We start from the raw sequence: 22,500 nt of genomic DNA on the forward strand, positions 1-22,500 counted from the left end.
TTGCCCAGAAGTCCTTGGACACAATTTCCTTGAGTCCTTTGGTGGCGGCTCAACAAATGGTGTAACTCATCCAGTACCCCTGGCGGGTCAGTTGGTATCTTGTCTAAGATGATGGTATGAATGTGAAATGGAGGAGTTAACTGGCCTCTTTCCTTTTCAAATTTCTGTCTCCTTCTTTACTTAGAGCAGTAAGAAGAGAGTACCATCATAAGCTGGAACGGACAAGGTACAGGTGAGTGAAGTGGCCATACTGTTAGGGTTAGTATCAGTAAGATACCTACCAGTAGCAGGACATTCCTCTCTTTAGTAAGGGGGAGAGGAATGATAACAAACCTACATGAGTGGATGAATTGGTTTGTTAGGGGAATAGATCTTCTTATCTTCCTCGGACGCAATGAACCATGACATTGTGTTTGTGTAAAATCCCAGAAGTCTGACTCTATGATATTCATATGTCTTAGATTCAGAAATACTGGTCAGTTGTTTCGTAGAATTCTAGTATTCAGAAAACTGATCAAAGGTGGCAAACTCCCAGTTGGTTAATAGTACTTACCTCCCACCAAGAGTAAGTCTATCCTAATGTTAAGACCGAAGGTTTGTTTTGTATATGAACAAATGACAAATTTTTGTATTTTTCATAACTTACAACCTGAGGTCTTAACATACAAAGGCCCACCTCTAACCACCCCTCTATCAACTACCTGTGTTGGAAGAAAAATAACTAATGGGTCCACGAGTTAGTGAGGGGAATGTGGGTGGCTCCACATGTCTCGTGACCAAGCACAGATGCCAATAGTCCCTTGCATACACAATTATTTTAAACATTACCGGTTTCCAGTTGGCGCTGAGTATTTATCCTAATGTTAAGACCTCAGGTTTGTAAGTTATGAAAAATACAAATTAGTTAAAAACTTGTCATTTTGATTATCATATGCTTTGTGCTCTGTGAATTCTAACTTTCTAGGCCTGTCAGTGCACTTTAGGTATTACTCAAGGTTCTTTGCAGTGTCCCTTTGGCCCTTAGCTGCAACCCTTTCAGTTCTTTTTGCTGTGCCTCGATTCATGTTCTTTTCAATCTTACTTTCTGCCCTCACCTAACAGTGGTTTCATAGTGTTATTGCGAGGTTTTCCTTGTGGTACACCTTTCAAACCTTTTTACTGTAATTTTGTTTCAGTGCTGAATGACTTGGTAGATCCCAGCACTTGGCCTTTGGCCTAAATTCTATATTTTTATATAAGTAACTACCCAGTAATCACGTAACTGTTAGTTTCTTCTTGCATGGCAGCTTGAATGAAAAAAATTAGCGGTTAATGCTTAACCATACAGTGCAGGTGACAGGTCCCACCCACTAAAGGGAATACCAGGAACTACTTAGCAATTAAGCTCATTCTGTTTCAGTTGGCATTCAGGAAACACCTAGTGTTCTTAAATTTGTCAATCGGAGACTGGATTTCGGTTTACAGTGTTCCCCCGTATTAGCAAGGGATTGGTACCAGACCACCACCCCCCATGAATAGCTAGAATCCGCAAATAGTTGAAACCCCTATAATAAAAACGCTTAAAATTGCTTATTTTGTTTGTTAAAGCTCAAGAAAAACCACTTAAAATGTTTATACCTGGTTTTTTTAATGGTTTTATCACAAAAAGTGCAGTTTGTGATGAAATTGATTTAAAAAAAAAAAACAAAAAAAAACAGGGGTTTGTGGATGTTTCTCTCAGAAAAATACTTCCAATGGGCAAATTTTCTGCAAAAAAGGGGTTAGTATATGTTCCAAAGAAAAATCCGCGAATATGTGAGTCTGCAAATCCGGAGTGCACAAATACGTGGGGTTCATTGTAGTATTATCACTGATTTCAGGTAGCCTTCAAGCTTACAACTTTCAGGATCAGTATTTTATTGTTTTGTTAATAAGATCTGATTCAAGTTTTATCTTATTTCTCTATAGTAGTGAAGTAGTGAATTTGCAATCAAATTGCTTAACCATTGCATTCACTACCACCGTTAGTGATTGTCGTAATAAAATGTAATACTATTACATTCACTCCAAACCGATATTTTCAGTAATGTAATACATCTTCAAGTCTCAAATAATGTTTGGTAGGATCTGAGATATGATTGTATGATGGTGCTCTGTGCATTTCAAGCTGTGGTTGGTAAAGATTAACTTCCCTTTTCCAAGTAGCATAATAAATGTAGACATTGCATTCCTTGCTGAACCAATATTTTCAGTATGAAATGCTTGCCTACAAGTCTCAAATTATTTTTTATATGAATTGAGATGTGTCTGTGTAAGGTACACATGGTGCTTCAACCATTGTAGTAGCATAATAAACGTAATATTGTGTTCACTGCCGGACCAATTTTTTCAGTTGTGAAATGCATATCTAAAAGTCTCAATGTAGCATTTGATAGAAGTTGAGATATGTTTGTTTAATGGTATTTTAAGTACTTTAACTATGTATTGTTGGAGGAGATTAATTGAACTTCATCTTACACCTTTCTTTGCTGAGAAATGAAGTGTAAGGGCAGTATGTAGTAGGGAGAGAAGTTGTGCTTAAATTTAGTTGCTTTTATTAGGAGAGTAACTGTTCTCGGTAGTCGGGAACCGTGTTTCGAGCCCCCAAAATATTCATCAACCTTTGAGTGCTTAGCTCCCGGGTACTAGCTCGCTTGGTGACCAGCTAGCCTGGAGCCAGCTCTCTCCCCTCACCAATTTTCTCTCCTACCGGCGATTATTTTTCTCCACTTACTCCCTCGCCTGGTTCCCTTGCTTCCTTCCCGTGCCATTGCCAGTCTTGTTCCTGGGTTAACAGATGTTAACCTTCTCATAGTGAAGTGTTGTGCTGTGGAGGAGGTGGCTACTCGTCCCTTGATTCTCTTAAACCTGGGAGGAGGCACATTGTTGGTCCATGGGAGTCCAAAGGGGTTTTGCCCCCCGGATAGCTGCCCTTCAGTTGAGCCTGCTATCGGCAGGTGTTGACAAACAGCCATTGGAAAGGGGTCCATGCAGATGTGCCTTTCTGTGGTGATAGTACCTAAGCGTAGGCAAATCTCCAATGGCGTTTTCTAGTTAATCTCAGCCATTGAAGAACCACTATCAGATGAGATTCACTCTTCTCCACTCCCCTGTAAACATCTCAGGAGCAGGAATGTAATCCACCTTTTTATATATGCTGGTAAAGTCTTGAATTTTTGTGTCCTAAACTTTTGGATGCGGAACGCCAGTACTGGCGTCAAGCAGACCATCAGTGTCTGAGAGTCCCTTTCTTTCTTTCTTTCTTTCTTTCTTTCTTTCTTTCTTTCTCCTATTATTGCTAGAGCTTGTCTTCTTAGAGAGCTCCCAGTACTTACTCTCATATGTCTGGTGCCAGCCTACTAGTGGCTGACGCCAGACTTGTTATAATGGCGCCTGTTTCTTCTAAGAACATAGTGTTGTTCTTTTTTGTGTGCAATTTCCAATTGACTGCCAGTTGATCATTGGATACCCTTTCTACAGCATCAGGACCCTGAGTACTTTGCTACTGCTGTCAGGCAGTTTTGTCTCTCTTCAGCCTGTACTACCTTCGCCTCGAGTTCCAGATGACCCAAATTGTTCCCCTCTATTACGAGTTAGTCTCTCAAAGCACTTTTTTTTTTGCAGGTGGAGCTTTGTGTTTGAATTTATGGCTTGTTGAGGAAAGCTATCACCTCTACAAGTAGTTGGTAGTCTAACTTTGGTTTTTAAGGAAGCAAGACAAATGTATTTTGTCTTTTCCTCCCTCTTAGGCTAGGATGGAATTAGTCCTCCTGGCTGAAGTTCTTGTTAAGAATCTGTAGTAAGGTTTTTTTTCTTGACTGACTTCAGGAACAGGGTCCTATAGACATTGCTTTTGCTGGTCTCTTAATCCTGTCATATGAGGTAAGGGGAGTTAAGTGTTTCTATTTTTGTTCATGAAACTTACCTGTCAGATATATATATAGCTGTATTTTCTGAAGTCCGACAGAATTTAAAAAACTTTCGACACACGCAGTGGTCGGCCAGGTGGTTAGTACCCATTCCCGCCGCTGGGAGGCGGGTATCAGGAACCATTCCCATTTTCTATTCATAATTTTTCTGTCGCCGGTGCTGAAAACACCTGTTTTCAGTACCTCCGTCTTAGGATTTTGGAAACTTCATTGCCGCTAAGTATCCTAATTGTCTTTTGATTTATTTACTTGGATTTGTGGCTAGGCATACGCTATCTTAAATTGATTTGAATTTGATTCATTTTTGCATAAGATATCTGAATCTAGTTAGGCTAGTTTCAGAGGGGGTTGTCTGCAAAGATAGGGTGTGGCTACCGAAAGCTTCGGTAGATCCGCACTTGGTATGCACGAGGGGTTTGGGTCTTGCTTCTTTGTTGAGATTTGTCATGTAAGGAGTGTGAGACTTTGTCTATTCCGTAAGGAAGACGTATGATTCGTATGTACTCTATTAATCAGTAAACATGTCTAATTCCGTAAGGAAAAAGTATGATTCGTATGTACGCAATTAATCAGTAAACAAAAGTCAGGGTAGTGAACCTGCTAACCTTCCTGTAGACTTTATTTTGCCTAACCCTATAGTATGGCCTACGGGTTATGAATATGTCTGCGAGAGGTGATCGCTCTCCTTCATTGTTGTGAAGAGTGCTACTTCTGTTATTGTTACTCCTAACCCTGTATTGTTGCCTTCGGGCCCTAAAACAGTGTCTGTAGAGGTTATTGCCCTTTTCTCTTATACTCTTTCGATTCGTAACTTAGAATCGAAAGTGCTTGCTTTAGAGAGCAATAGTGAAGTGGCTAAGTGCAGTGACAGTGCCCCTTGTGTAGTGGAGGGTGCGTCAGATCGGCCTTATAACGCCTCTAGGTCTAGACCTCTGTCGGACTCCCAGGACCACAGGGAGAGGGCATGTCGAAAGCCGAAGGAGGGTTACGAGGAACCCCCACCGATCTGGCGTGCCTTCGGCAGTTTCTGATGAAAATCCCCAGACTGCCAAAGTTCGTGCACGTGCACGAATCCTGAAGGATTGCTTCTCGTCCTCCGAGGCGTCCTCCCCGCGCAAGGGTTGGAGCTCTCGGAAGGACTCGCGCCCTCTAAGAAGCTTTAGAGAAGAGGACGCTTCACGTCCTCTCTCTCGTCAGGAGGGAACGTCAGATCCGCCCCATAACGCCTCTAGGCCTGGACCTCTGTCGGACTCCCAGGACCAGGGAGAGGGCATGTCGAAAGCCGAAGGAGGGTTACGGGGAACCCACATCGATCTGGCGTCCCTTCGGTAGGACCTGTTGACGTTTCCCAGGCTGCGGAAGATCGTGCACGTGCACGAATCTCGAAGGACTCGCGCCCTCTAAATAGAAGCTTTATAGAAGAGGACGCTTCACGTCCCCTCACTCTCTCGTTATGCGTTTCAGTGAGAAGTAAGAAGGCGAACGTCGCCTGATGACGTGTACGTCTTTCCACCGAGATATGAAAAAGAAGGCAGTTTCTCTCGCTTGTTTTGACGCCTGTCAGGAGCGTGACGCTTTTCTGCACGCTTCTTTTGACGCTCGGCTTGAACGGGATGCTCGGATGGACGCCAGGCGCGCGCCAGTGGACGCCGAGCGCGCCCCAGCGCACACCAGGTTTGTCTCCTGGCTGAACGTTTCTGTTGAACTCTTCAACTTCAAGCTCTTGTTTAAGATTTGAGCCTCAAGAATGTGAAGTAAGCAGTGCTTCGGAGGAAGCTTAAAGTGAACAGACAACTTCGTCTTCGAAACCCAGCAACACCTCGGGTTTCGTGAATTCAAGAGGTCTCTGTCAATATTATAATGCTTTTCGCAAAGGTGGATGGAGTTAAGGAAAGCTCAAGGGAAGATCTCGTTTTCTCTACCGCAGTCAAGACTTTGCGATAAGGCAGTTACGGGTTATGTAAAGGCCTTCCAGGAGTTTCCGATTTATCTTTTACCGTTGTATGGTAGTGTTCTGACGACACAAACGCATCTATATATTTAGCGTTTTCTGTTTCGCTTAAATATACCAGCTTGAGTCTCTCTTTTTGCTCAAAAAATAACGGACCTATTTCTTCGTAGAATAGGGTAGCTGGCAACCCAGACATAAAGTTAAGAGACGACGTTCGTAAGCTGCTGGCTGCGGCTGTGTCTGACTGTCCAAGTTCCAACCGAGCCAGTAACAGATCGTGCGCTGTCATGCGCTGTAGGTTACGTCTCTCTCTCCTGCGGGATTGACTGACTAACCGTATCTCTGTGCTGGCGGTTACGTCTCTCCTGCGGGATTGACTGACTAACTGTATCTCTGTCCTACAATCACGGACTTTAGCCTAAGATTGAGGGGATTTCTTACGTGAATGAATAAACGTTGCATTCGTTTTGCCTTACTATGTTCAACAGAGTTATCTCTTTATCCTTTCGGTGCTCGTTACCGCACGGTATAGAACTACGAGTCTACCGCAACATTGCACTTTTATATGCTCTCCTGCTTAGGCAAAGCGCAGCCTTATAGGGAAGTAAGCATACTCGGGGAGGGAATGGATGAGCTTGCTGGGGACCATTTCCTTCCTGAAAAAGTTTGTTTCCCCGAATAGACTGCAATTCAGACCACAGTTTTTTCCTACCGGGAAACTGAAATATTATTCAAGATCTAGGAATTATTCTGAACATCTCTCAGTGCGTCATGATAGAAAGAAGGTGCCGGACATCTGGATAGTGTTTCAGATGTCCTGGATCTTAATCTGAAAGAAGTAAATGCAATTCGGTCGTCCCTCCAGTCCTCGAAACGAGTTTTTGGAACCAGTGGTCCACATCAACTCTGATATTCCACAGCTCTCTCATATCTTAAGAAGTATCTTCTCTCGGTCCCTGCTCGAGTTTACGAGAAAGAGCCTATTATAACAACAGGCGTAGAATGTAACGATCCTCTAGAGGTTCGTTACAGGATTGCAAAAGTCCGTACGAATCGTCTCGATCGACGGCAGCAACTTTTGACTTCCGAGTGGAATCTTTCTTTAGAAGTAAGTTGAGAGTTATGGAGACTTTAGGGACGCCCTTTCATTCTTCTCTTCGATATGTTGAGGACGAAGAGGCTTCTTCTTCTCTGCTCCCTTTTTTCTCGATCCGGGATCGGTACCATTAAACGCCATCCTATGATATTAAACGGGGATGGATGTTTAGTCTCTTTTCCCCTTTTTCAATCGTTTAGGAAATGTAATGAGGATTTATGACGTCACAGGGAGCGACAATGACGCTGATCGCCCCATGTTGGCCTTCAGGATCCTGGATCACAGAGGTCACATCCTTCCTAGTTCACTTTCCAAGGACCTTTTCCGAGAGAGTCGGTCTACTCTAACTCGAAAGGTACCTATAACCTCTCCGCTCTGAGTCTGACAACGTTCAGACTATTGAGATGTTGACAGGAATAAGATTACCGTCTTCCATTTCCGTCTGAAGAATGGGATAAGCTGGCAGTCACAACTATTAAAGAATACGCAAATATGTTGTTGACGGCTTTTGGGTCTCAGAGATTTGCATCTGTCAAACAACAAAGCCCTTCACGATCTTTGAGTTCTGTGGAATCTCGAAACTCGCTCACCATCTACTTTTTGTCTCACCTGTTTTCTCGGAGTCAGACACTCGTGCGAGATCAGGCGACATATAGTAGCCCTGAGTTTCTTGTTGACGAAGTCGGTTGCGTTTATACACCCCCGATGATCGTGTAACATGAGACCAGGTTGGACTGTCAGGCATTCTTCCTTCGGGACTGAATCGCCTTTTTGCTCCTTGCTCCTGGCACCAGAAGCTCGAGTCAGGAGTTGATTCGCTGACGACGTTGGGTTGCGTTGATACACCCCCAAGGTTTGCTTAGATTGAATCGCCCAGGCAGTCCAGACACTCATCCTTCAGCGAAGAATAGTGCCTTATGGTCTTCAGGGTACAGCCTTGCTGTCCTTGATTCGTCTGACTGGTCAAGAACTGGTCGGTCACCTGACTTTAGTACAGACGGACTGACTGTGCATGTCCAGATCGAAGCTTTCAATATGGAACTTAGACGTAGTCTGAAGTTCTTGATGTCAAAGCATTCGATCCTCTCCTACCTGTTAACTTCTTGCATGTGATCAGGAAGGCCTTCTTCTAACCACCCTAGATACGACAAAGAGGGTTAGTGAGATTTAAGCCATCGTCACAAGTTTTGGCTTTAGAGAACACAAGGCGGTGTGCTCTCTAAGCCTTTAGTTGTGGCCTAAGAATGGAAACCCGTTTTGTCCTTGGGCCAGGAGCTTGGAAGCAAGGATGGCACAAGTTAGTGGGCAGGAGCCAGAGAGAGTCCTGTGCCCTGTCAGGTCTCTCAAGTTTTATCTACATAAAACTCAAGAAAGTCGAAGTCATTCGGGCAATCTGCAGTGTTCCGAAAAAGACCAGACTTGCACATATCGAAGAACACCCTGGCTTTAGTGTTAAGGAGTTCTTTCAAAAATGCTCCTTCATTGTGTTTGCACAAAGATTTGAAATCTTTTTATCTGAATGCTCACGAGGTGAGGGCGCGGCCTCGGAAGCATTTCAACAGAGCATGGCACTCAGCAACATCCTGAGTACCATGTTTTAGCGAAGCAACTCTGTGTTCACTTCACACTCCCTGCGAGATGTGAAGATGGCATATGAGATCTGCTGCTCGCTAGGGCCATACGTGTCTGCAGACACAATCTTGGGGGCAAGAAGTACCACTCATCCTATCCTGTAGAAAATGGTTAGGAAGAGCTCTTAATTTAGTTGTTGAGTCGCCGACAACGGCGACTTCTTAACTCTTAAGCCTTAGTTAACACACCTTAACTTTGGCTAGGTTGGTCAGGTGGTGATATATATATTTATATATATATATATTTATTTTACTTCTTAGCCCTCATGGTGTGGTCAATATGGTCTAGTCACATTGTGGTCACGCCCCCGTTGACAGATCATCTGGAGTGCACCAGCTTTATAGGTCTCTACCTCGCTGGCAACTCTAGTAAAGCAGAAGCAGACTTGGGTGACAGTAATCACGGAGTCGGCTATGCTAACAGGTGGAACCAAGATGTAAATCATCTGCATGCATTTGTTTCCCAAAATCCTTCTATTCTGTCCCTTCCCACCTCCAACGGTGGGATTCAGCTATATATATATCTGACAGGTAAGTTTCATGAACAAAATGATATTGTTATGATACAATAAAGTTTGTTCATACTTACCTGGCAGATATATATAATCAAGTACCCACCCACCTCCCCTCAGGGGACAGTGGAAATAAAAATTATGAATAGAAAATGGGAATGGTTCCTGATACCCGCCTCCCAGCGGCGGGAATGGGTACTAACCACCTGGCCGACCACTGCGTGTGTCGAAAGTTTTTTAAATTCTGTCGGACTTCAGAAAATACAGCTATATATATATCTGCCAGGTAAGTATGAACAAACTTTATTGTATCATAACAATATCATATTGTAGATATTTTTTTTTCTTCTTCCCTCCCTACTGGGAGAAACACCCAGTCACTTCAGCTCTCTTCTTTGCCTTCAGCCATCTTAACAAGAGAATCACACTTCCTTTTCACAAATTGTTTCTTCTAGATCATTGTGTTTGGTTGCAGCAAAAGTCATCCCTTCTGGCTTTGTTCAAGCCATTTTTATCCCATGGCCAGGCTTTGGTGTCGTTTGTGGCCTTTCCAAGTTCCCACAAGTGTGTCAGATAATAATTTTAGCCAAGTAAAGTTCTGCATATGTTTTTAGCTTGTATGTGATGCCATCGAGTCCACGCTAAGCATTATTGCATAAGTATCCTGCAGTGTCAACAGCCAGTCTGCTTAATTGTCTGCATGATGTTCTTCAAGTTTGCTCGGTTGCAGAGACTAACTGAACAGTCCTGTCGTCCTTTCTCTGGAACATTTGTACAAAGTTCTTGGTCATGTAGGATACTTCGTTTTCTTGTCCTCATACAGACTCCAAGATATCTCAGACCCATCTTACAAGACAGAGTCTGCCAGTCTTGGAGTTTTAGGCTTTGACAATTACAGCACAAGCCTTCTTTCAAGTCTTTGCCCTGCACAGGAACAAAGAATCATAGCAGGGCACCACTGGTTTTCCCTAAGACCTGAATCTTCAGTTGGGCCTATGCTTGGTATCTGTCAAGCAGTAGTAGTCCTCGAATCTTGCTCTTTCCTAGACTGTATAATTCCTTTAGACAAGTCCACATTCCTTATTTTTTATTTAATTTATTTTTATTTTTCCACTAGCACTTGCCCCCAAGCGACAAGAGTAAGAGTTTTTACTGTGAATGATCACTTGAGTTTCTTTCTATAGTTCAGTTGGAATTTCTGGCAGATGAACTGAACTGTCAGAAACTCGGCTCTTCTTCCCGAGTTACCATGCTCCAATTTTCAACTCTTCTTTAAAAAGAATTTCTTTTGATAAACCTTTAAGTACAAAGATGTTTCCCTTTTCTTGTTGAACTAATCTATGTTAAATAATAAGGAATGCCAGACCACAAATAATGGCTTCTCTATTCATTCATTTTGTGTTATTCTTTGTTTGATGTGGCATTCTTGAAATGTATTTTTTCTAATTGTTTGTTTGAAATACAGTTGTAAGTATTTTGCTCTAGTAAGTTCTGCTGTGCTTTAAGTATGTTTTGTGTAATTTTCCTTTACTCTTTTTAATAAGTATTTAGTTCCTTGCCCGCAGGGCTTTGGAGCTTTTGTTTTCTTTGGTGAAGTTTTGTTCAATATTTTTATAAGCAAAGCTTGGAAAAGGCTTGTATGCCTACATGACAGAAGACAGGGGGTCAGATAGCCAGGAGAGGGTTAGGGCTCATGACATCAGAGGCTTGAGTGCTTCTTTGGCATTCAAGAAGAATATGTCTGTGGAGAGAATTCTGAAAGCTGTTGTTTGGAAACGCCAAACAACTTTCACTTCCTTTTATTTAAAAGACGTTGCCCATAGATCCATGGATACCTTTTCCTTGGGTCCAGTGGTGGCGGCCCAGCAAGTGGTACAGCTCATCCAGTACCCCTGGAGGGTCAGTTTGTGTCTAGTCTAAGATGAAGGTATGAAAGTAGAATGAATGGGATGACTGGTCTTTTTTCTTTACTACTTTCTTTCTACTCCTTTACCTACGGGCAGTATGAAGGAGAGTACCATCATAAGCTGGAACGGACTAGATGCAGGTGAGGTGGTTAGCCATAGATCCAGATACAAGGGACGAGTGGTTTATGAGAATGGAAGGTTCTCTATTTTCCCATAGTTTATGAACCATGGCATAGTACCAGCACCCAGTGAGGGAAACCAATAGATTCTCTTATCTTTGGTTCAAGGGTTTATAGTCCATTCTCTTGGAATGCTCCTAATATTCGGAAATGGATAAAGGTGGCAAACTCCCAGTCAGTTATAGAGACTTACCTCCCTCCAATAAGTAAGTCTATCCTAATGTTAAGACCGAAGTTTTGTTTCGTATATGAACATATGACAAATTTGTAACAAATTTGTATTTTTCATAACTAACAAACCTGAGGTCTTAACAGTTAAAGGCCCACCTCGAACCACCCCTCTAGCAGTCTAAACTGGGTTAGAAGTGTAACTGGTGGGTCACAGGACGCCAAGGGCATTCTGGGTAATACACGCCCTGTGACCCGGTATAGAGGCCAATAGTCCCTGGATCTCACAAGCTTAATTTTAATTCTACCGATTTCCAGCTTTGCGCTAGTAAATCCTAATGTTAAGACCTCAGGTTTGTTAGTTATGAAAAATACAAATTACTTACAAATTTGTCATTTTTCATTTAGAGATGATATCTCCGTTTAATGACCTGGTTGACACAATTGATATAGATTCATCTGGCATTATCCCAGCAATGTTTCTAGCATTTAGAGCATCCTTCTGACATATTCAGTAAGTTGCATTCTTGACAATCTTTAGTAGAAATCATTTTTCAGTGTATGAATTGTAGTTTGGAAAATATCTCATTCATAGTGAGAGATGAGGATTTCAACTGTTTAAAAGCTTTTAAAGTTGCTGTGTATTTTTGTTATCCTCTTGGCAATTACTTTATTCCCTGCTGTTATGTTAGAAATACTACTAGTTACATGAGCAAAAGCTCATAGAAACTAATTTTTTGGAATTGTTTAACTTATTTACTTGTTTTGGGGTTTTATGACCCCAAGTGGTGAGTTCAGAGTCCAGTAGAAATTTACGACTGTTGGGGAATTGTATTTCACAAGGGTATCTTGTTTGTTTTTATCTTTGTTATAAGTAGGGAACACAACTTTATTCTTTATCTTCAGGTTTTCCTATCTTTATATGGGGCCACTGTTTGTTACTAGTCTTCTCCATCTTCTGTGATCATGCACCATTACCTCACTCATGTTCTTCTCCCGTATGTCCCTGTAAACTGTCTCTCCATCTCATTTTTTGGTCTACCTCTCCTCTCATAACATGCCTAAACCATTGCAGTCATCTCTGTTTCAGCTCCTTTGATATTTCAGTAACTTTCACCATCCCTCTTATGAAGTCATTCCTTATCCTGTCTCTCCTTGTCACTCCGCGCATCCAATGTAACATTCTCATCTCTGACACTTCCATCCTTCTGTTGTGATTTCTTCATGGGCCATATTTCACAACTGTGCATTAACACAGGTCTGACAATGCCCTTATACATTTTTCCCTTCAGTTTTACTTTAAATCTTTTTTCACATAGCCACACCTAATGTTTTCCTCCAATTGCACCAAGCTGATTGTATTCTATGGTACACTTCCTCCTCCACAGAATAATTACAGCAATTATGCAACATGGACTTGAAATATAATTTTCTTAGAACTCACTACTTATTTCTTAGCCACGCATCTCTCATGTAGTGTGAAACATTTTAAGAGAATTTCAAACCCTCTAATAAAGTTTTCAACCATATGCATTGAATAGTGTGTATCTTAAAGCATTTAACCAAACTTGTTATGAGACTGCTCCCATGTTGGTTTTGGCTTATGCAATACATAATTTAATATAAATTGAAAGCATAGAACTTTAGTCAATTGTTTTGTAATATAGGAATTTGTATTGGTTTGAGGTGATAATTTTAGTGGTACTGAAGTTTTGTTTTACTGTCTTGTAAGTAGGTTTCATTATTGCAGGACTCGGATGAAAATGGAGGTGATACAGAGGAAATGGAGGAAAATGCCATTGGAGATCTTGAGGAAGAAAATGAAGAACCTCAAGAATGTAATGAAAATGATGATGATGACGGTGATGACGATGTTTGAGTCATGCACATCAAAATAAACTTATAAGTGTCAGGACTAGACAGATCTGGTCTTAGATGCAATCCGTGTTTAAATTGTGGCCAGAATATTATGCACCAATTTGTAATGAATGTCTCTCAGTGTTCTTTATTAGATTGTGGGATCCACAGTTTGTTCAATTACATTCTGTAACTTTTTAAAATAGGCCTTTTATTCTTAAACCTCCTTTTTTTGTGTTGCAAATTTCTGGCCCCTTTTTAAGAATATTTTGAGCTGTTGAATTAGGGTAGTTATTTAAGCTATTACTTTTGGTAAGCCTTCATTATTGATATGAACATTATAGACAGCTTGGTAACAAATGTTTATCATAAAATTTGGGTTTGAAAAGTGCCAAGTTTGTCGTACAGTATTAAATCTAGATCAACTATATTAAGTAATGAATAATATATTCATACCATTAAGACCTGTTTTATAACATTACAGTTATGTACTACCGCTGTATTATGTTCAGTAGAAGCCCATGCTTCCTTGTAATACAAGTTCTACATCTCTTCACAAGAGACTTGGAAAAGAGAAAGATGAAATTGTAACTCCAGTGTATATATATATATCTTAGTGCATTATATGATGATGAATTCACAAACTAGTTTGCTAACCTCTTATAGTCATAGAGGAATGAGTGAAAAATTACCTTAATGGAAGCAATTTCTTATGCATTTATTTCATATGAATTTAAATGCATTTGTTGTTTTCTTGAACTACTGTTGACTGGAAGATTTGAAATGTCAATTAATAGTGAAGTTTGCATGACTAATGTCAAAATTAATAGTACTTTCAATTTAGAAAAGAGTACAACCAAATCCTAATAAACAGCAGTAGTAGAAAAAGCAGCAAAAATTTCTGCAATGTTTGAGAAATGGAAAAAATAGGAGGCCAGTTTGTAAAACAAGTGTGTAGAAGAAGACGGAATGACATTCAGATGATGAGATAAAACAGTTGTTCATTTGACACATCGGTTGTGGCCAGCCAGTAAAAAATTGGTGGTACATTTACTAGAGCATGGATATCATGTTACCACAGTGCATCATTCAGCTACAGAACTTGACATGGAACCTGAACCATCATCTCTTCCACATAATCCACTTCAGTAAGACATGGTTCAAATTCCTTGTTAGAAAATAGGTCCCATAGCTTGAATGACTCGCTGTAATGCCTATTTTTAAAAAGCTGTGCAGTACAGTAAAGGTTGTCCAAGTAAGTTTTTGTCACCCTTGGCCTTACTGTACTTGTTGCACCTAATCATGACAGTTTAGGTGAAATTTTTGTATCTTTGTACATTATGCAATGAAAAGATGGTCTATTAGGAGTGATTTTTCAGCATGTTATAGTGGTCTTTGGTTGAAAGTTAAATGTCTGATATGGAAACGTAGTGTTAATTAAAGTCTGCCAAGTTTGGAGATGGAAAGGTGTCATATTTTACATTTTTCTATTATCTAATGAAGAACACCTGTCATGTTTAAGACCACATAATTTAAATTGATTTTGACGTTAATAGAATCTAGATTAGCAGTTTTTGATGTATGAAATCAAACCTTAATAACAAACATTAAAGTGCACCAACACAAAACTAGTTTGAAACCTTGAAAAAATCCCCAATATATTACTTTCTTAATGCCTGGTCATCGACCAGACATTAATATATTGAATCCCATTTTGTTACCAACAGCCTAATAGTTCTATTGACATGAACATTAGTCTGCAACATTGTGTAGCATCTTGATATTTGTTTTTCAGATCTGGTTAGGGTTGGAGCAATTCTGACCCCTGTGCAGTGTGTACTTGAATTGGTAAGCAAGTACTTTATTACTGTATTAAGGACAGCTAATGTCCTAATAATTAAACGTAAATTGTAAAACGTTTTGGTTTTTGCCAAATTTCACCTTTCTTTCCAGGCATTATATCAGTTTTGCTATTAAGTGAAAATGTAAAAAATAAGGAAATATAAGATCACAAGGTAAATAATTTCATGAAAAGCATAGTAGAAGAACAGAGAAACTCAAAGTATGAACATTGGTTTAACAAACATCCATCTTCAGATGCACAATTTTACAATGAACATCCCATGACCAGGACTTGGTACTCAGTATGGGCTCAAATCCTCTTGTCAAGTTCACCATCACCTTCCCACACTGTCACAGCAGATTTTCACCACATTCAGGAAATTCGGAGAAAGTGAGAGTAAAAGAACATTTTTCATTTGGTTATGAAAACAAATGCATGCTTTTATGAGTAGAGTTCCAAATCTCAGAATCAATTTTTTTTTTACAGATAAAGAAATCCAAATTGCCCAAGTAAATTAATTGTAAGAGAAAACTTATTACTTGCCAGCTAAGTAGAAATTTATTTGCTTTATTATTTCACTTCCAACCAAACTCCAACATGAGAATCTTTTATGTAGTAGAAAGATGAAAAGAGTGCAGGAATATGTAAACTTAAAAGTGAATATTCAATGCGTATTAAGACCAGTTGAGATTATTAAATCAAGTTCACTGGAAAGAGCCTTCATCTCCCTGTTATTTTATTATTTTTAGTAACTGAGGTACCTGGCAGTGTCGTTAATTAAGGCTTCAGTATAAAGAAAAACCTAATTCACAGAAGATTAAATAGTATGCTTTGAATTAAGTGTTATGAAGTCAATATAATGTTGAACTGCTGGATACACAGGTATTTAGGGAAATAAATCCTTATAAAATGGACCTGTTAAAGAGTTGAAATGGCTGACTTCGACAGTAATAAACGGCCAGATGAAATCCAGAGTAAGATGGTAAGAATCTTCACTACAAAAGAAGCACAGTAGTAATAGTGGAGTGCCTCAGTGGCGTGATCAGTATAGTCTTGGCATGCCACCTCAGTGGCTGTGAGTTCGATTCTCGGGCATTCCATTGAGGGCCCAGGGTTGTGTATTTCTGGTGATAGAAATTCACTCTCGATGTTGTTCGCGAGTCACGTAAGCCGCACTCCCATTTAAAATGGTAATTCATGATTCCACCACCCGTAGGTTAAGGATGATCTGTAGCTGTCTATACCCCATTGTATGTTATTGTCCTAATTTCAAACAGGTCTTGGATATAGTATGTCCCTTAAAGAAATATTTTTATCGTCCTAAACTTTGAAATATGCAACATATGGGCTAGTGTCATCAGTATAGCTGCCGGCATTACTTACGGTTCTTTGCAGCGTCCCTTTAATCCTTAACTGCAACCTCGTCTCATTCCTTTTACTGTACCTCCTTTCATATCCTTTCTTCCATCTTACTTTCCACCCTCTTCGAACAATTGTTTCATGGTGGAACTGCAAGGTTTTCTTGGTGTTGCACCTTTATAACCTTTTACTCTCAATTTTCCTGTCAATGACCTTATAGGTTCCAGCACTTGGCCTGTGGCCTAAATTGTATACATATTCTATTCTCTGTGTGAAATCTTGAGCAGTGATTTGCTTCATCCAACCCTTTGATGGCTGAGAAGTTTTACTGTGGTTGGGTTAAATTGAATCTGGAAATCAAGAATAAGCGTTTAACTACTATGAGTCAAGAAATCAGTTTTTAACTGCTGCACATAGCTGAAAATATATAAAGAAAACTACTTTATGCAACCTAGGTTACAGATAAGTTCTGATTCGCCTGTCCCAAGTGCAGGAAGGAACATTGCGTTGGTTTTCAGGTGCAGAAGCCAATGTGAACTAACCAGATGTCTCTTGTAAGCCTATGCATGAAAAAATAAGAAAGGATAGGGAAAAAGCAGAGCTGGAATAACCACAAAACAACTGACCACCCGAGGAAAATTTTAAACAAAGATTATTCTAATTCTAATGACCTTAAATGCACTTTGACCGTCTAAATCTGATCGAAAATAAGCCAGCGGAAGCAAAAAACATTCAAGACACCCTTATTCTTCCACCGTGGCTTATGGTTATATTATAGTCCGATACAGAGTTACAGAAAATGTTCGTTCAGAGATACTGTACATAAACAAGTCACCATTCCCCAGTTTTGGATCGTGGAAAGTATACATATGTTCACATTTGTACTCTTATTATGTATATCCTCTTTTCATAATCAACGCATAATAAAGGTAAAAGGCTCTCACCGCACAATTCATACCAACGGATCCAAATCATCTGGTATAAGATTTGCTGCCATATCGTCAAACGAAGCAAGTCAAGTTTCTCTGTCCAGTAATGTAGAATAGTTTTCCTATCTATAGGAAATTATATTTTTCGTTCTTTTCAGGAATTTTGATGTTCACTTTTAAAGATAGTTTGCCAAGTTTCATGGTCAGCAATCACAGAGGAAACTAGTTTGTTCAGTTGTCAGTAGATGGCGCTGGTGGCTTTTGTTTTATTTTTATTATTATTTTTTTTAGCTTTATTCCTTGTTGTATCCTTGGCTCTCCACCAAGAACATGGTGGAAAAGGATCAGGAGCCAGTCTGGTCATGGATGTATACAATTTACTACTGAATTTTTTCTGGCAACCAGTAACCTTCCTCATTTCTTCCCTCAAGATTAACTTGACATTACCACGCATTTTCAGCATTATTAACTCGAGTCTTGACATGCCAAGCGAGTAAACACATTTCCAAAGACCCCTTATTGCTAGCCAACCTCCATGACCAATGACATTAGTCCATAAAGTGAGCTCTATCACTCTCCTCCTTGGTCACTAGCACTTCGTTTGATTCCTACTGCTATCCCATGGTGTCACATAAGAAGTGTAGACCATTTTTATGATGCAAGGACATAGACTCTATCTCTGTAAGTTCCCAGTGATTGTTGCACTTTAACAGAGGTTCCTTTATTTTCGCACGATTTTGTTTAGATCCAAAAATTTCTAGATTATTCCCTTTCTGTACTTGTTGCTGGCTAGGCAAGTTGTTTTGTATATTGGTTGAAGCTTAATGGTAGTAGAGATTTTTCGGGAACATGCTGGGAGTAAAGTTCACTTTATGGTTGGTGAATAAACTGATTGGTCTTATTTGCTTTTGTCTTATTCCCAGTCTAACAAAGTTTTTGAAAAATAACGCTTTGGCTTTCACGGCAGAACTGATGGCAATATGATTTGCAGTCAAGATTGTTAAAGGCTTACCACTACAAGAATTTTTAATTTTCAGTAACTAAAACTACTTCAGGGCCCTTCAAAATTTGTTTAAAGCTTCCTCTGTTCGCAGACGGAATTATCATTCCACAAATTATATGAAGATGATGAAACGTTGAAAAAGTGGCTGGTCCTTGCTCATGTAGGCATCAAGGGAAAAGATACTGGTGAGTAAATGAAAGTGTGGTTACTCTTATAATAAGTATTCCTGTTCTACTCTGTTATTCATTTGTAAAACCCATAATTGTTTAGTAGATGGCTTTGTGGTATAATGAATCTGATAAGTAATTAAAACCTCTTGAACATAATAATTGATTGTGGTGCTTCTATTTCACAATGAACGCCAGTCCGAAGTAAATTTTTCCTTTGCATTTGGTCATACTCATTTGACCCATTAATAAATCAAATAACTCTATCCCAGAATAACTATAAAACATTTTGTCTGCCCAATTTTTAACCAACAACGAATATCAAGGGTCGAAACCAAATCCTTCCATTATTTTCTCTTTTCAACTTTTCACATTATTGATTCACAAACATCTTTTGGAATAGTAATCAATCAAATCATTTTATCAGTTTTAATAAGAAACCTGTAGGCCAGTGCTATAGGGAGCCAGGAATGTAAAGTTAACGATCTGCTTAAACTAATTTATGATTATGGTAACAATGCAAACGGAATTAAAATCTTTTGGCAATGAATAACTCAAACGTCTCTCAAAATGTTAGGATGTCATTGACAATAACCAAGCAATTCGATCACTTAGACTACCTGTGACAAGTTACGTTGTGGTTGCCATTATGTGACTAAAGTTTTTCTACCATATATAAGCATAATAGACCTAAAATCATTAAAATTTTCTTCACTGGCAATGAAAACGACAGATGTTAAAAAAAAGGCCTTATGCAGGGTTGCTAAGGAAATGCTTCAACAATATTATATATTAAGATTATTCATCAGCTGGAAATACGCTGCTTCGTAAATCAGTTTAATCTAGTATGAAGATCAATGTTGATTTTAAATGTTCAGTTATGTGTAGTTTTCCGTAAAGAAGAAAAAGCATATAATAAGGCCGGTTCAAGCATAGTTGTGGTTGTAAATGAGATCATTCAGGTCACTTGCTGAAAGAAACGACGTTTGTAAAATAAATGACAGATAGCAGAATGAGGACGAGTTGATCGATGACTAATTCACCTAATCTAGTCTACCAGCGTTGTGAGGGCCGAGATATGTTTTATGCATCATTTAGATGCTGGCACATAGCATGATCTTAAGTTAAAGTCTTGGACATAAATTAACCAAATAAATCATTGTTCAACATATCAATTAAACCTGGTTGTGTAATGCATGCACAGACACACACATACTACATCCCCATCTATTCATTACAGTGTTGTATTGCTTCGCAAATACTATTTGTATTGTTGGAGAGTTTAAGTTGTTCAAACGGCCAGGGTCCTTATGCTCCGCCTATCCGACCTCTCGAGTCTGGACTCCTGGCTTTAACTGGGGTTGTGGCGTCTGAATCTCCTACCTGGGTGCTTCCATGTTTTATACTATAAGTATGTCTTATTTATCATATGTTCATTTTGGTAGCTGGAGAAGATTAATGCTATGTGCTAATATATATCCTTGTAATTTTTTTCTTTTTTGTAGGCTATTTAAGTCAATTTGGGAATTGCGGGTGTTTTTCGTTTAACTGGTTGATATTAATATACGCTGAACAGTGCTTGCTCTTTGACATACCTTTCCTTTTGGTGCTAAGAATTCCAGTGAATCCATGGGTTGAACTGTTTGGGTAGCTGAGGACAAATTTTTTTAAATTGTAATTTTTTTTTTTTTTTTTTTTTTTTTTTTTTTTTTTTTTTTTTTTTGGGGGGGGGGGTGTGCGGGTTGCCTGTCCGCCATTCGCTATCCGGGATCCACTATTCCAGAAGTACTCAGTATTGCCGTATGCTATGTGTAATTTGCCATTCTCCATGCTTATTTTAACAGTAAACAATCGAGTAGTCTGTTGAATAGTATTTGTAATACTAATGTATAATTGATATTGAATCGTTTACAAGGCTGTTAAACTTCACCTGTTTCAGTAGTTGTTTTATGCTCCTGGAGACTCCCAGACTTGCTTACACTCTCGTTTCCATGTTTTGAAAGGTTAATTTTATTGTTTCAACTGCAGTTTATGTTAACTTATGTATCAGTCTGCGTAGTTCCAATTATATTGGTGGTATATGTGAACCTTGTATTACGCCAACTTATGATTTGTGTAAGTTGTCATCTTCGTTGCTTATGATAGATAGTGATTAGCATGGCCCAAACGTTGCTACTTTACTTGTAATTTTAAACTGATATAGATCGGTAGCAAGTTTGGCTCCCTTTACTTCTTTACCTAAATAAGATTACGAATAATTTGAAGGATACTGTAAAGTTATATTTCCTATGTTTAGGTAAATTGTAAACCAGGCATTCAGTGTTCACTTTGGGGGTTTTCTTAATTCACAAATGGTTAAGTTTGACGTTGATAAGTTTGCCTCTAATCCTTCTGCCGAACTTTCATTAGTTTGGAATTTGAGAAAAAAAAAATTACATAATGGCTGCTCGCTTAAGATCGTTACAAAATTTGTTACAACTGGCTGCTCGTTTAAGGTCTTATAATATGTGCTTAAGTATCTTCAGTGGATCAAATTTGAGATTTGTGATTTAACCCCTACACATTACGTGCGGTCCGATCAGGAAGGTAGCGAGGCTATTTTGTACAATGTTTCGTACATAAATTTGTTAATGGCTGAGCAAAAATCAAGATGCGAGCGTTTTTCTCTGGAACAGGAGAAACTGCTGGTCGAAGTGGAAAACTGCCTCGAATATTTAACAAAAAAAATGTGGCTTGAAGCTGACCTTACTCATAAAATGGAAAAAGAAAAATGTGATGGCTAAGCAACTTGAAATTGTCTGAATTTACTTTATAGCTAAGGAGTTATGTGAGGCAAAGACTGAGAAGCCAAAAGATAAGCCCCTGGATATATCGATGAATATTAAGTTAATACATGTTTTGATTTTGACCTTGAGGACTTAAAAATTATTTGAAGAAGGTGCTGATCATTTCAATGGCCGAAGAAGGACTGGGTTTGGTTAAGACCGAAGCTTACTGGTAAAGCTGCACAGGTTTGTAGGCATTTGGAAAATACTTTGTGTGTTTAAGAAACTACCCTAGATTCTCTTTCTATTTCCGTGGAAGGATATAGGCAAGCTTTCCGCAACAAAACTTAATGAGTAATTGGCAAAAATACCTAGTATTTGAATCTGAAAAACTGATTTTTTCCCCATATGTGGTTAGAATCCGCTGTAGTCTACTGATTTCATGATTTATAAAATTCAATAGTTCAAAAGTTCAAAAGGAAACTTCCGTTGAGTGGGAAGTTGCAATTTGAAGAAAGGGACGAATTTAAATTGTTAAAGGCATTTCTATTAGCAGAAGCTTATAGCAGAAGCCTTTAATTTCCTACATGAGGTGGGTAAGAAACCAGAGCCAAATATAAAACTATTTCCAGATAAACAATTTGAGGCTCTGGGTGGCGTGGGTCAAGTTCTCCAGCAATGCGCAGAGTGTAATTATATTACGAAGGTAAGACACACCATGAAAATGGTGAAGAACAACATGTAATTCTTTCGCACGTTCTGTAAAACCTTATGAACAGGTTGCTCATAAGCCCATTTCCCATTTTTTTCCATGGAAAGCCTAGAGATTTATTTTAGGGTTTTGAAACTGAGGCAACCAATGATTGTTCACGGGAAGTTGAACGACATCCGTTAAAAATTCTAAGGGACACAGGTGCAGCTCAAAGTTTCCTGTTAGGGAGTTAGGGACAATGTTTCTGGAGATAAAGTTATAAAAGACCTTCTACAAACTAGTTTGCTGCCTCTTGCAAATAAATATTCATCTTGATTACTCTTTGAAAACAGATGTTGTAGCAGGAATAAGGAACTGTAAATTTGCAGTAGAAAATATAATCCTTTTGTTAAGGAGTGATCTTGCAAGAAAATTAGTTGTTCCTAATGCGATAGCTACTAAGCTCTGATCTCAAGTAAATAGTGACCCCCACGG

At 39.2% G+C, this 22,500-nt stretch overlaps 1 protein-coding gene across 2 annotated transcripts in view; it reads left to right on the plus strand.

Moving 5' to 3' along the window:
- The window catches only part of LOC135215545 (probable ATP-dependent RNA helicase ddx56), a 74,795-nt gene extending 59,919 nt beyond the window's left edge, over positions 1–14,876 (plus strand). The window contains exon 4 of one of the 2 annotated variants that reach the window (XM_064250378.1): positions 13,142–14,876. In XM_064250378.1, coding sequence (XP_064106448.1) covers positions 13,142–13,270 — 129 coding nt within the window. In that variant the 3' untranslated portion in view covers positions 13,271–14,876. The remainder of the gene's footprint in view (positions 1–13,141) is intronic. The other variant, XM_064250379.1, reaches the window with a different exon arrangement.
- The last annotated feature ends 7,624 nt before the right edge of the window (positions 14,877–22,500 follow it).

The sequence above is a fragment of the Macrobrachium nipponense genome, chromosome 5, assembly GCF_015104395.2.
Source record: "Macrobrachium nipponense isolate FS-2020 chromosome 5, ASM1510439v2, whole genome shotgun sequence".
Lineage (NCBI taxonomy): Eukaryota > Metazoa > Arthropoda > Malacostraca > Decapoda > Palaemonidae > Macrobrachium > Macrobrachium nipponense.